Raw genomic sequence first — 14,162 nt, 5'->3', positions numbered from 1 at the left:
CATAAATAAACTGTTTAAAAAAACATAAACAAAACCCGGCTTGTTTTAAATTCGCAATTTTGAAACGCTTAGTGTGTAAAAAATTCAAATAATCATCAAAACCAGCATAAATTTCCAGTATCTACACGTACGACTATTGGTACATGTGTACATGTACAAGTAAAAAAAACCAACGATGACAGCGGAATCGTGCCCAGTTGAGCAGAATTTCAGGGGATGCAACACCCTTGCACCCTTTTAAAACTTACTCTTCTAAATGTGTGAAATACAATGTCCCTGAGAATGCTAGCTGTCAAAACACGGCTGATACACAAAATCAGATATAAGGACGCGCACAAGTTCAGCAGTTGCTCAATAAGTAGCATACAGGTGAAAAAATTGGAAGAAAAAGAACCATTATTAAAATATACATGTATGTGATAAACAATGTAATTTACTGATTTTCCCTTTCAAATCGGAACTTTCTATTTTTCTGTTAGTGTTAACTACAAATAATTGTTTCTAGACAAACAAATGTTTATGAACTTCAGATGAAGGAGCTTTCAGATTTACTGTCCTCGGTTTGTTCGACAGACCACTGCCTACTTTCCAGACTACTTAGAATTAAATTGTGATAAATTTTCACTCTCTCTGGACAGACAAATAACTCTTCTTCTGCCTTAAAATCGACAACTTTATGTTCTCCTTCAAATATACCGTCTTTCCTCGATTCCTAAAAATAGCTTCTTTAACAAAACGAATAAAGGTTTCGGAAAGTATCGTACTTTTTCATTAGATTTTATATACGATCCCGATAGTTTCCGAAGCAACACGATAAACGATTTTCACGATAAACGGAAAACCTGATACACGCAAAACACGATACACGATAGACCTGATAAACGCAAAATACGATAGAAAACGGAAAACCTGATACATGATAGGATAGGATACACGCATGATACGATAGGATACACACACGATACGATAGGATACACGCACGATAGAGCACCTTATCACGCCTCAGACAAAATTGTTGAAATCTAATTGGTCAGATCTTGGTCACATGACGCCGTGAAAAAAACCATATCATGCGAGTAAAATCCGTATTGGGCGAGTAATTTTATTTATCGTCGGGTTCGACTTGCAGCCGTGTCAAAAGGAAAGACATTTGACTAAGTTGTATGATATAGACCCCCCACATATACAGTTAGAGGTCTTCGACGTGATAAATTCGTTACACAGTTAGTTAGTGACCTGATACGGAAAAATACATGGTGTGAAAAGGAAACCTGTATCGAACTCGGCTTCGCCTCGCCCGATACGGGTTTTCTTTTCACACCATGTATTTTTCCGTATCAGGTCACTAACTAACTGTGTAACTAATAATATCAGGTCTCTAAACTACATATCTAGTCTCTAAACTACACATCAAGTCTCTAAACTACATATCAAGTCCCTAAACTACACATCAATTCTCTAAACTATATGCAGTAAAACTCGAATATAGCAAACACGGATATAGCGAAATTACAGCTATAGCGAAGTGAAAATGATTTCCCCGGCAAATTCTTTATAAAAATTTGCGTTTATAACAAACATGGATATAGCGAATTTATGGATATAACGAAGTAAATTCATATTCCCCTTGTATTAAAAATGAACGTAAAAATCACCTTTTATTATGAATTTATTTTGTTCATTTTAAACTCTTTGTGATTTTTACCAATCGTTTTCCATTGACATAAAGGATCCACTGTTGTTACAAAGTTTCTGTTTGTATTTTTTCAAAAAAAGTTGTTAACGCAAAACAATACTTACACATACATTTAGGAAATATATTGTCGCTATTATTTACTATTCTCGTTAATCAAATTTGAAGTTTGATTGCATTCATTTTATCGTACACTCCTTTATTTGTGTAAAGCAACAAGTAAATGACAATTGCAATAGACTACATTGTATGAATTGCGCAAAATTTTGTTGACATTTCTCTCTCGACATGTTCTTGCATGACTTAATAATCCATCAAGATAAATTATCATATATAAATCAATGTGTATATTTCTTGTATAAAAATATTTCTTCTCAAAAATATATAGGCTTCATTTCTATTAGAAACGATACAAACACAAGTATATTGATTGCTGCTTTCTTATAAAACTGGTATACATGTAGAACAAATCAGTTTTATAACGAATTTGTTGTATTTGAATTATGAATTCGCTATAAACGTATAGCGAATTACGCTTATAGCGAATTTTTATAGAGGGTCCCCAGAAATTCGCTATATCAGAGTTTTACTGTATCAGTTCTCTAAACGATATATCAAGTCTCTAAATGACACATTAAGTCTCTAAACTACATATCAAGTCTCTAAACTACGTATCTAGTCTCTAAACTACACATCAATTCTCTAAACTACATATCAGGTCTCTAAACTATATATCAAGTCCCTAAACTACATATCAAGTCTTTAAACTACATATCAAGTCTCTAAACAACATATCAAGTCTCTAAACAACATATCAAGTCTCTAAACAACATATCAAGTCTCTAAACTACATATCAAGTCTCTAAACAACATATCAATTCTCTAAACTACACATCAAGTCTCTAAACTATATATCAAGTCTCTAAACTACATATCAAGTCTCTAAACTACATATCAAGTCTCTAAACAACATATCTCTCTAAACAACATATCAAGTCTCTAAACTATATATCAAGTCTCTAAACTATATATCAAGTCTCTAAACAACATATCAAGTCTCTAAACTATATATCAAGTCTCTAAACAACATATCAAGTCTCTAAACAACATATCAAGTCTCTAAACAACATATCAAGTCTCTAAACTATATATCAAGTCTCTAAACTACACATCAAGTCTCTAAACTACACATCAAGTCTCTAAACTACATATCAGGTCTTTAAACTACATATCAGGTCTCTAAACTATATATCAAGTCTCTAAACTACATATCAAGTCTCTAAACTACATATCAAGTCTTTAAACTACATATCAAGTCTCTAAACTATATATCAAGTCTCTAAACTATATATCAAGTCTCTAAACTACATATCAGGTCTCTAAACTATATATCAAGTCCCTAAACTACATATCAAGTCTCTAAACTACATAACAAGTCTCTAAACAACATATCAAGTCTCTAAACAACATATCTAGTCTCTAAACAACATATAGAGTCTCTAAACTACATATCAAGTCTCTAACTACATATCAAGTCTCTAAACAACATATCTAGTCTCTAAACTACATATCAAGTCTCTAAACTAGGCATGCCTCTTCTTCTGAAGAAGCTGCCATTACAAAAAATCCAGATTTTCATCTCATTACCTGCTATTGCACCACGATATCTGGCTCAAACAAGATTAGTACACCACGATATCTGGCTCAAACAAAATTCATTTTCCCTCAAGAATGCCTGCATATCAAGTTATAAACTCAAGTGGTACCAGAAGAACTGTATACTAATTTTGACTAAAAATTACTCCATTTACCTGATCAAGATAGGACTCATGGTGGGTGTTACCATGCAACAGGGAATGCTTGCCCTCCTAGATACCTGATCCCACCTTAGATAAGTCCAGAGCTTCACGTTTGCCATTCTCTTAATTTTGTATTCTTTATAGGGTTTCTGAGATTGATCACTGTTCATTATCTTCACCTTTTCATTGTTACTCTTTGTCTACTGATCACAATTCCAACATGTTTTCTAATTAGAGTGGATAAAAATGGAATTTGTTATCAGAATGGCAGTATGCCAAGTCATCATTTTCACAAAGTTGTTCCTAAAGGGATTCAGAAATGTGCTTTTCCAAGATGGCTACCGTGACTTTTGACTTCTCTAGAATGGCATAAATATGGTACCAGTTTTCCTTTGGGGGTGTAATTGAATATGTAAGGAAGATATTTTAAAAACTTATCCAGGATAAGATGGTTGTCTGTTACATCTTGCCAAATTCATGATCAATCATCCTCAGAAAATTCTGATGGATTAAACCATATCCCCATAGATCTTGATAAATTGTAATTGTTTTCAGAAATTTTTTCTAGCAACATGTAAGAAAAAGTTTCATCAACGTATCCTCTCCAGAACAATGATGCTGGCATTCAAATTTTTGTTCCATACGCTCACTCATTTAAGTTGTAAAATACTGCCAGTGATCAGTATTCTCCTTAGGGAAGAAGAAAACATGAGGATTGCTAACTTCCTTTTGAACCATAAATGGAAAATTGAATATTAGCACTGTATATCTTGTCCTTTTAAACTTCATTGCTTAGCTGGTTAGCTCAGTAGGTTAAGATGTGGCAACCAATCTTCAGATCATAAGTTCGAATCTCTATTCTCTATTGGGTTTTATCTCTCCCCCCCCCCCCCCCCCCCCTTCCAATATTTTTCTACTAAAACTGTATTTCATACAAAATAAAGTGAATTTTAAAGTTTAGATTTCAAAATAATTTTGTACATATCCACTTTCCTTTCATAACAATTTTCTCATTGGTGTGATATACATCCTCAGGATCAAATATTGATTTATGCAAAAATTGTCTGCATATATGGGCCAATTGTAAATTACCGGTACTTGTAAATTACATTAACATATGGTTACAATTGGAGAACAAGATGGTAAATACATATGCCCTTTAACTTGTTTAATTACAGAACGAAAACTACATTAACACATGTTCTCTTTGTTAAGTGAAATTATCGGTTTAATCATTCAAATGTTACAGAATGTGTATGACTTTGCAATGATTTGCTGAAATTTATATTTTGATGACGAAAAACAGTTTAATTTAAGTGGGAGAACAAGATGGTAAATACATATGCCCTATATCTTTTTTAATAACAGTTATATTAATGTAAAATTTGATATTTGTGCATGAAAGTCACATTGCTCTCAATAGATAAAATCTGTTCAGAAACCAACAGTGGACAGTAATATAGATTATTTGATGCTATATACAAATAATCCCAGTTAATTGACTAGATATTTGTATATCAGTTTTGTATCCAGTTTGAGAAACATTTGTGGTACAACTTGTCTAATCTCTTAACCGGAAGTCTCTACCGTACAAGTTAACAACCCATTACTACTTCCTGTAACATTTACCCGCCACTGTCAAATGTGGCACCAGCCATCAATTGTTGAAAATCTGTCCTTAGAAATTTCTGATTGCAAAAGTTTAATATACAACATAGTCGGATACCCACGGCTGATCTCGTCTTCTACTCACCACGAGTCGATCAGATGTGGGTATCTGACAATGAATGTACAAGGGCATTAAAAATTAAATGGCCTTAATGCATAGAAAAAACCCACTTTATAATAATACAAATGAGAAGTCACACATATTATAAAAGAATCTTTATTCATACTGAAATATTATGATCATAAAAATGGTATTTCTTAATGTTATAAATTGATATCCGTACATATACATGTATTAACCATTAAGTAGAATTTTTAGCGAGGATTTAATTTTGGCATTATTAGCGATAGTGTTGAGATCGCTAAAATTGAATATCGCTATTATTTATTCCATATCAAAGGTACAATATGTAATAGCTATCTTGATTGAAATTCTAAAGTCGCTAAAATTAGCTCTCGCTAAATATGTATACCTATAATTTATGGACAAATAGCTAAATTTGTGTCTTGCTAAAAATACCACTTATGCGGTACAAGATTGAAAATTTTACTGGAATTTTAAAAGAATATGTTTCTGCTATTAATTTCATGCTATTTGATGTTTGAAATGATAGATAACAATGGTGTCCACGTAAATTTTGAACAACCCTCATACACGTAAGAGAGATGAATAGATTACTTGTGTTCATTTTCTTTGTTAGTAATTACCAGACAAATTTCATAAAGTTCTCCGTATGAATGCTACCATGGTAACAAAAACTGAAGGAAACACTTCCATATACATATAACATTGAAACATGTTACACAGAATTCTAATCTTTCTTTTTTTTCAGATAGAGAATTTGAAATCAAACAGATACGAAGACATTTTAAACTGATACAAGAAGAGAACAACTTTCTAATTAAACAGATTAATGAATTAAAGGTATGAACAAATTCTACTGTGGGATTCACGAACACTTTTCAGTTGTCAACACGTGATAAAATGATGAAAACAGTAACTGTTTCAAAATATTCGTAACAAACATGATTTACATTAAAATTGGATGCAAGCAACTTTCTGTTGCATAAGGACGTGAAAAGGTGTTGTGTACAGCAGTAGTTATGATTAAATGAGTTAAAAATTATAGAATTTATTAGCTTGTGATTAAAATTTCTTTTCCATAAACAACCACATTTTTAATTTTGTCTCCAATTTTTCCATTTCAGCTTTACCAAAACAAACTAGAAGAAGAAGTTGCTCAATACAAAACTAACAATATTTCTATAAACAGCCAGATAGACAATTTAAAAATGGTGAATACCCTGTTTGGAGTTATAAACTTTGAGGTGTGATATCTCATTTATTTTCAGAGAGTCTTTTCTAATCCTTGTCTGTGATGAAAATGTTTTTGTGGATAACTTAAACATCAATAAAAAATATATACTTATGTCTCCTAATTGTTTGTAAACAACATTTATTACAGGTCTTTTCACCTTCTCAGGGTTTGAAAAAAATAATCTAAAGTTGTATTTTTAAAAAAAAGAAGAATGTATGTATAATGGTGTCATAAAGGAAAGATAAGTGTTTTCTTAAAGGGGCATGGACACGATTTGAGCTGAAATTTTTCAAATTTTATTTTTCCATTTTTATTTGTTTACAATGCTTAACTAAAGTATTTCTAATGGTCATCCAAAATTTGAATATCAGTTGTTGAGTTACAAGCGAGATACATGTATATCACTCACAATTCTTTGTTATATAAACAAGGCTCGTGCCATGTTCTTATTTACATATAGATGACTTAATAGAAAATAGCATGTTTAAACTAAATGAGATGTGCCAAACCCTAAAAACTATTTAATTGTATTTAGAATTAACTTGTGAATTAAAAAAAAATCTGAAACCTTTACTAGTATATTTAACCTATGTGAATAAAAACATGGCACAAGCCTTATTTACATTACAAAGTATCTCTCATGTACCTTGACAACTGATATTCAAATTTTTGTTAACCATTAGAAATACCCTAGTTAAGCATTCTAAACATTAAAAATGGAAAAATAGAATTTGAAAATTTTTCGGTGGAAAAGCTGAAGTTTCATTTGTCATAAAGATGTGTTGTTAATTGTTAATTTGCCGTTGACATCTATGTTCAATGAAATATCAAAATATGAAGCAGATATGGAAGACTCTGTGGTGTTGTCTTTTATTTCGAGTTCACTGGTATATATTAAATTTACATATGAATAAAAATGAGTATTGTTAATAGATTAAACGTTTAACAATTTATCTAAATGTTGAGTTGAAGGCCAAAACAAACAATTTTTTTCTCGGGTAGAAACTTTTGAATACATTCTGCTTCATAAGAACAATTTGTATCCATGAGAATTCCAACAGTTAGAAGACCTGATCACTAAAGACTACATAAATATTGTCAATGAGGAACTCCATTATCATTTTGATATGCAACTTCAGAGTATTTGTGCGTAGAATAGGAGTGGTGTGTTAAAAAGTAATTTTATGGATGACTGGCACAAACTATGAACACTTACGTTTCATTGTTAGTGAAGAAACGACTGTCATTGTAAAATAGCCTGGTTTTTATACGACCGTCGAAGACGGGATGTATTGTGGTATAGCATTGTCTGTCTGTCTGTCCGGACCTTATGGGCAGGATACAGACCGAACTGTAAGCTCCAGGATTTTACAACTTGGAATATATTTGATCACCATGATGAAAGGAAGATGCCTATTGTTTTTCAAGGTCAGAAGGTCAAAGTATTACTTAGTAGGAAAACCATGTAAGCAGGATACAAACCGAACCGTAAACTCCAGGATATTGCAACTTGGTACATTCGATCATCATGATGAGAGGAAGACGTCTACTGTTTTTCAAGGTTATAGGTCAAGGTCACAGTATCACTTAATTGGAAACTTTGTTGGCAAGATACAAATCGAATCGCAAGCTCCAGGATATTGAAACTTGGTTCATTTGATCACCATGATGAGAGTAAGGTGCCTATTACTTTTCAAGGTCAAAGTCACAGTATCACTTAGTAGGAAAACGTAGGTAGTATACAAACCAAACTTTTGAGGTTAGGACTGTCAAACTTTGTACACATACACTTTATGCCAAGTGGAGGATGCCTATTGTTTTTTAAGGTCAAAAGTCAAAGTCGTAGTAGCAGGATGCAGACCAATTAGTTGGGGGCAAGGGCCATTAAACTTGGTACACATACATCTTATGCCAAGTGAAAATATTACATAGAGAGTACATGATTTGTCTTGTTTTTTCGATGCAAAGAAAGTATGTTGCACCCTGATGATTGCTGATACTACTTGAAGGCAAGTTCTACAAATCATGGTGGAAGAAAAACACCCTATATTAGATTTTCACGGGCGTATTACATGTATGTACCGTTGGTGATACTCTTGTTAATTCATTATGAGGAATGGTCATGTAAAGTGTTGAAAAGTCATACATTTGAATGTTTATTTGGGAAAAGTTTTGTAAGTTCAAATTTACAGGAAGTTCTCTAGAATTTTTGAGTATCCACATTTGATTTACACCACTTCTTGCATGTTGTGGCACAATACATCTAAAGTTTCTCCTTCAAAGCATTTAATCAATATTTTTATGAAAAGTAACGATAGGGCTTTGTAAAACATTTACTGGATCCTGCAAATGTAACTCGGTTTGCGAGGAGTTTTGGAATCCAGTTAGGTATGCTAATTCACATTCATTTGTTCCATTGAATGTGTTCAAAACTGAAACATGATTTTGAAGATTTTCATCTTTGGAAAGGGAACTGTACAAGTACCAAATGTCATCTTCGCTAGCCAAGGGTTTACGATCCGCTTCGTTGTCAAGAAGCGGAGTGGATCGTAAACCCTTGGCTAGCGAAGATGACCAAATGTGGAATTAAAGCCAAGTTTGTTTAAATACAGTTGTAATATTAATGATCCTAACAAAGACAATGTTGTTACAAACTTTGCCAGCTGGAACCAATATATATTCTTCATCTAACCCATCTAATTCTCTCATGACCTGTAGAAGGATGGGTCCTGTGGGGATCCGGGTTAGAATAGGTCCTCAGTACCCCTTGCTTGTCGTAGAAGGTGACTAAATGGGACGGTCCTTCGGATGAGACCGCAAAAACCGAGGTCCCGTGTCACAGTAAGTGTGGCACGATAAAGATCCCTCCCTGCTCGAAGGCCATAAGCGCCGAGCATAGGCCTAAATTTTGCAGCCCTTCACCGGCAGTGGTGACATCTCCATATGAGTGAAATATTCTCGAGAGGGATGGTAAACAATATTCAATCAATCAATCTAGAAGGATGGATAGTTTTGTTAATGTGTCCAGTACAATTTAGGCTATCTGGTACCACTTGTGAACACGAGTTATCTCATTATAGATATAGTACTCCGTATGTTTTATCCAGTCTGACAAGGCGTTCTTCCTATCTAGCCCATCATCTGGCATAATCTTCGACAGGATTCAATATGGAGATGAAGTTATGTAGCCAATTGAAAGATCAAGGCTCTCTGAATTTTAGACCTTTTAAAATAGTGACTTCAGGTCGTTAATTCTAACAATTATATATATATCCAAATGTGAAAAATTGCCTCAGTGTCCGGTAATCAATAGGTAAAATATCAAATAAAATATGACAACACGTAAAAAATTTTTAAAATGAGAGCGCTTATGTTTTACAACATGGTGTCATATTTTATTTAATATTTTACACACACACACAATCATATACAGTGTGTGTATATATATATATATATATATATATATATAATTCATATAAAAAAGATAATTTGAAATATTGTATGATATAACTTTATTTCTCTTTTTCAATTTGATTGCATATTAATGTAAATATGATACATGTACCGCCACTGTATGGTACACCTACTAGAGACACTACTGGAAATACACGAATAGTAGGAATCAGTCACATCTTTATAGTGTGTCACTAAAAGAAATGCAACAGTTTCTACAGCGGCAAAGGTAAACAATGGTTTGTTTTGTTTTTTTCATTTCAGAAAGGTGGATTTAATGGATGGATGATATATACATTTTATACTCATTCTGGTTGATGATATGATATAAACACATTTATTATATACCCATCAATGTATCGTTTGTTGATACTGTGGATTTCACAGCGTGTGATCCGGTTTTCTGATTCCGTATCAGTATCCTCTGAAACTGATGCCGTCACAATGCACTAACGCAACGTTATTTGTGGAAAATATTGACCGCGTCACAAACGAAACCGCGTACACAAAACATAATTTCATGGTATGTCTGTGTTTTTGATAATTTGGATTACATTATTATCTTATAAATGTGGATTTAAAATGCACAAGGGGGTATATAATAAATTTATCATTACTACAGTAACTTGATCCGAAGACTTGGATCACGTCTCGTTGACAGGCGCAGATCTCATGTGATCTGATGATCCGCGCCTGTCAACTCGACGTGATCCAACTCATCGGATCAAGTTACTGTAGTAATAATATATATGTATCGTTATGAAATTTGTGTGATATTGGGCAAAAGTTGACATCCACAATTTAAAGGTAACATTTAAAACGATACAACAAAATATTCTTTTGACCAGTTCCTGTACCGTACAGTAATTATTCAAGTCAAAGAAGATAGAATATAGATATTTACTTATATACTTGGTATATATACAATGTATACTTCAGAATCACTTTTGCCATGGCAGGTTTGAAAGAGCTAATAAAATATATTCAGTAATGAAATAAAAATCGAAACAAGAATTATCATCCAATCAAACCAGTCTCTGATATAAAAGAGTTAGGTTCTGACAGGGTTTTTTATAGACACTTCTTTGATATCAGAGAGTATTATAAAACACCAAAAATGGCTTTGTTAAGAGAAATTTGTACTACCAGGTAATCAAGTATAACTTGAGTAAAATTTTTACTTTTCAAAATATACTTGGCACCAGCACAATCGGAAACATGTATACCAAGTTTGATACTGTTTTGCCTCCATGATGAAAGTTTAATTTGTCATCATGAGAAAAAATAGGCATCTTTCTCTCACAATCGGAAACATGTATACCAAGTTTGATACTGTTTTGCCTTCAAGATGAAAGTTTAATTTGTCATCATGAGAAATAATGGGCATCTTTCTCTCACAATGGGAACAAGTGTACCAGGTTTGATTATCCTAGCCTTATTAGTACTGTGTGCATCTTATTTTGTGCCTGTTCAATTACTCATGTATGTTGACCTTCACCTTTGATCTTTTGGCTACTGGCTTCTTTCTATAATCATTGGGAACAAGTGTACCAAATTTGATGATCTTTGACTTATAAGTAAGGTTTATATCTGACCCACAAGCTGTTCACCAACAGACTGATGGACAAATGCATCACACAACTTGAGATTGATTTTATGAAAAACAAATATCTCCCCAGCCCTCCGAATTGGAAGGGCTCAAAATGAAACTTACTACATGGTATGGAGTAGAAAGCATGAGCAAGACCATAGACATTAATTATGAACTCCAATAAGCCATATAGCAGAAGTGTTCACAAACTATTTTACACCCCCACCCCTAAGATCCACTATAACTTTAAGGATAACAATTGAATCCTCCTGTCCCTACAATAGGCACATCTACAAAAGGCAATGAAGCATTGTACAAAGTTTTAAATCTATTAGATGAGCCATATAAGAGATTGATTGATTGATGTTTTCTGCCACTCAACAACATTTCAGTTATATGGTGGAGCCCCGTTTTTATTGGTGGAAGAGAGAACCCAGATACAATGTAGCTGGGAAGAGACCACTGACCTCCCGAAAGTAAACTGGGAAACTTTCTCACTTACCGGCGTGAACGGGATTCAAACCTGCGCCGACAGACCGTGCGATTTTGAGCACGATGCTCTAACCACTTGGCCAAGGAGGCCCTTGGATGGACAGAAAGTACAAAAATAATGTCTCCTCCTGGAAGAGGGGAGACATGATAACACAACCCAACTACATGTATAACAGGTATAATAAAAAAAAAAACCCACATTAGCTTTAATGGTTTAGGAGGTTATTTAAATGTCTAAAATTAATGATTAGACCCATAAAACGAAGTGGTTTTACTGTGTCCAGGATATTCATTCATGCTTATATCCAAGGGTGAAAATAAGTATTAAATTAAAAAAGGCACTAAAAGCATGTAAAAGGTTGACCCTATTACATGTACATAAGCATTGCTTGTCAGCACACACCAGCTCTGGACTAGGTAAGTATACAACAATGATAATTAATCAAGAACTCGAAAACAGATCACCACATTCCGAAAACTTCATTCTCCATATGACAAAGTACCCATGACCGCTGTTACTATTAGGTTTAAGAGTCTAGCAGACCTTGAAGCTGGTACAATGTTTAAGAGTCTAGCAGACCTTGAAGCTGGTACAATGTTTAAGAGTCAAGCAGACCTTGATGCTGGTACAATGTTTAAGAGTCTTGCAGACCTTGATGCTGGTACAATGTTTAAGAGTCAACCAGACCTTGAAGCTGGTAATGTTTAAGAGTCAACCAGACCTTGATGCTGGTACAATGTTTAAGAGTCTAGCAGACCTTGATGCTGGTACAATGTTTAAGAGTCAAGCAGACCTTGATGCTGGTACGATGTTTAAGAGTCAAGCAGACCTTGATATTGGTACAATGTTTAAGAGTCAAGCAGACCTTGATGCTGGTACAGTGTAATGAAAAAGAAATTGTCAAAAAATACAAGTGTTTACCAAGAGCACCTACAGTTCATCATAACGATTTCATCAAGAAAAGCATATTGTAAATTAACATCACATTTCACATTAAACACATGATATACATCAATTATATAATGAAATCTTCCAGCAGTAACGAGTGTTTTTCAAAGTTGCGACCACTGTATAAATACTACGTAGTCGGTTAATTAATACACCAACTATATGACCATGTGTTACGTATTCTGTTCCGACTTTTCCCTCTTCTGTAATCGCAGGGGTGAATTATATCCTTCACGGTTTCTCGCTATTTCTATAGCCAAGAACTGGATCCTCACCACTGAAATATAAACATTTTGTTATCTATGTTATTCAAACTGTACTATGAAAAAATATGCTCTCCACTATAAATACAGGGGCATAAAAAATTAACTTCACACAACTTGGGATTTAGTGTGGCTCTGCTACTCTTGGAAAGAAGTTGTTTTCATTGATTTCCTGTATATTCCCATATACTGTATATCTTTGATCTCCTATTGTGGCCCCGGGGCACCTGATGAATTTGAACTAACTCTACATGATTGCATATCAATATGATTAATCATTGCCCTGCTATCATTGAGATGACTATTTTTAAAGATGTTTCCCTATGAATTTTTTATGTAAAACTTTAACCCCTATTGTGGCCCCACCCTACCTCTGGGGGTCATTATGCAAATCAACTTGAATCTACACTTCCTGGGATATGCTTGATTAATATCATGACTTATCACGGCCCTGATGTTATTGAGAAGTTTCTCCCCAATATATTCCAATGTAAAACTTTGACCCTTATTGTGGCCCTACCCATTTCCAGAAGCCACAATTTGAAACAACTTGAATATGCACTACCTGGGGATGTTTGCAAATTAATATAGCTACAAATCATGGCCCTGTTCATGAGAAGATTTTTCCTATATCACCATATTAAACTCAGATACCCTATTGTGACCCCATCCCAAACCCAAGGACCACAGTTTGAAGAAACTTGAATCTACTTTATGTCAGGAAGCTTTCATGTAAATCAAAACTTTTCTTGATTACCTCCCCTTTAGAGAGAGCATGGCCCTTCATTTGAACAATATTGAATCCCTTTTACCCAAGAATGATTTGTGCCAAGTTTGACTGAAATTCTTCAGAAGGTTTTTAAAAGATGTCACAAAATTTTCACTAATTCTTTATTATCTCCTCTTCACAAAGGGTGTGGCACTTCATTTGAACA

The 14,162-nt window shown here is 33.8% G+C and overlaps 2 protein-coding genes across 2 annotated transcripts in view; one reads left to right on the top strand and one right to left on the bottom strand.

The window, feature by feature from the left end:
* Nucleotides 1-14,162, top strand: part of LOC125660289 (uncharacterized) — a 55,799-nt gene that overhangs the window by 15,941 nt on the left and 25,696 nt on the right. Inside the window, exons 10-11 of the mRNA XM_056148946.1 lie at nucleotides 5,994-6,085; nucleotides 6,370-6,433. Of these exons, the coding sequence (XP_056004921.1) occupies nucleotides 5,994-6,085; nucleotides 6,370-6,433 (156 nt within the window). The remainder of the gene's footprint in view (nucleotides 1-5,993; nucleotides 6,086-6,369; nucleotides 6,434-14,162) is intronic.
* The window catches only part of LOC125660389 (protein PBDC1-like), a 16,232-nt gene continuing 12,884 nt past the window's right edge, over nucleotides 10,815-14,162 (bottom strand). Inside the window, exon 6 of the mRNA XM_048892199.2 lies at nucleotides 10,815-13,241. Within this exon, the coding sequence (XP_048748156.1) occupies nucleotides 13,138-13,241 (104 nt within the window). The 3' untranslated portion in view covers nucleotides 10,815-13,137. The remainder of the gene's footprint in view (nucleotides 13,242-14,162) is intronic.

Source organism: Ostrea edulis, chromosome 9, assembly GCF_947568905.1.
Source record: "Ostrea edulis chromosome 9, xbOstEdul1.1, whole genome shotgun sequence".
In the NCBI taxonomy this organism is placed as follows: domain Eukaryota; kingdom Metazoa; phylum Mollusca; class Bivalvia; order Ostreida; family Ostreidae; genus Ostrea; species Ostrea edulis.
This window is presented reverse-complemented; position numbering and strand designations above follow the sequence as displayed.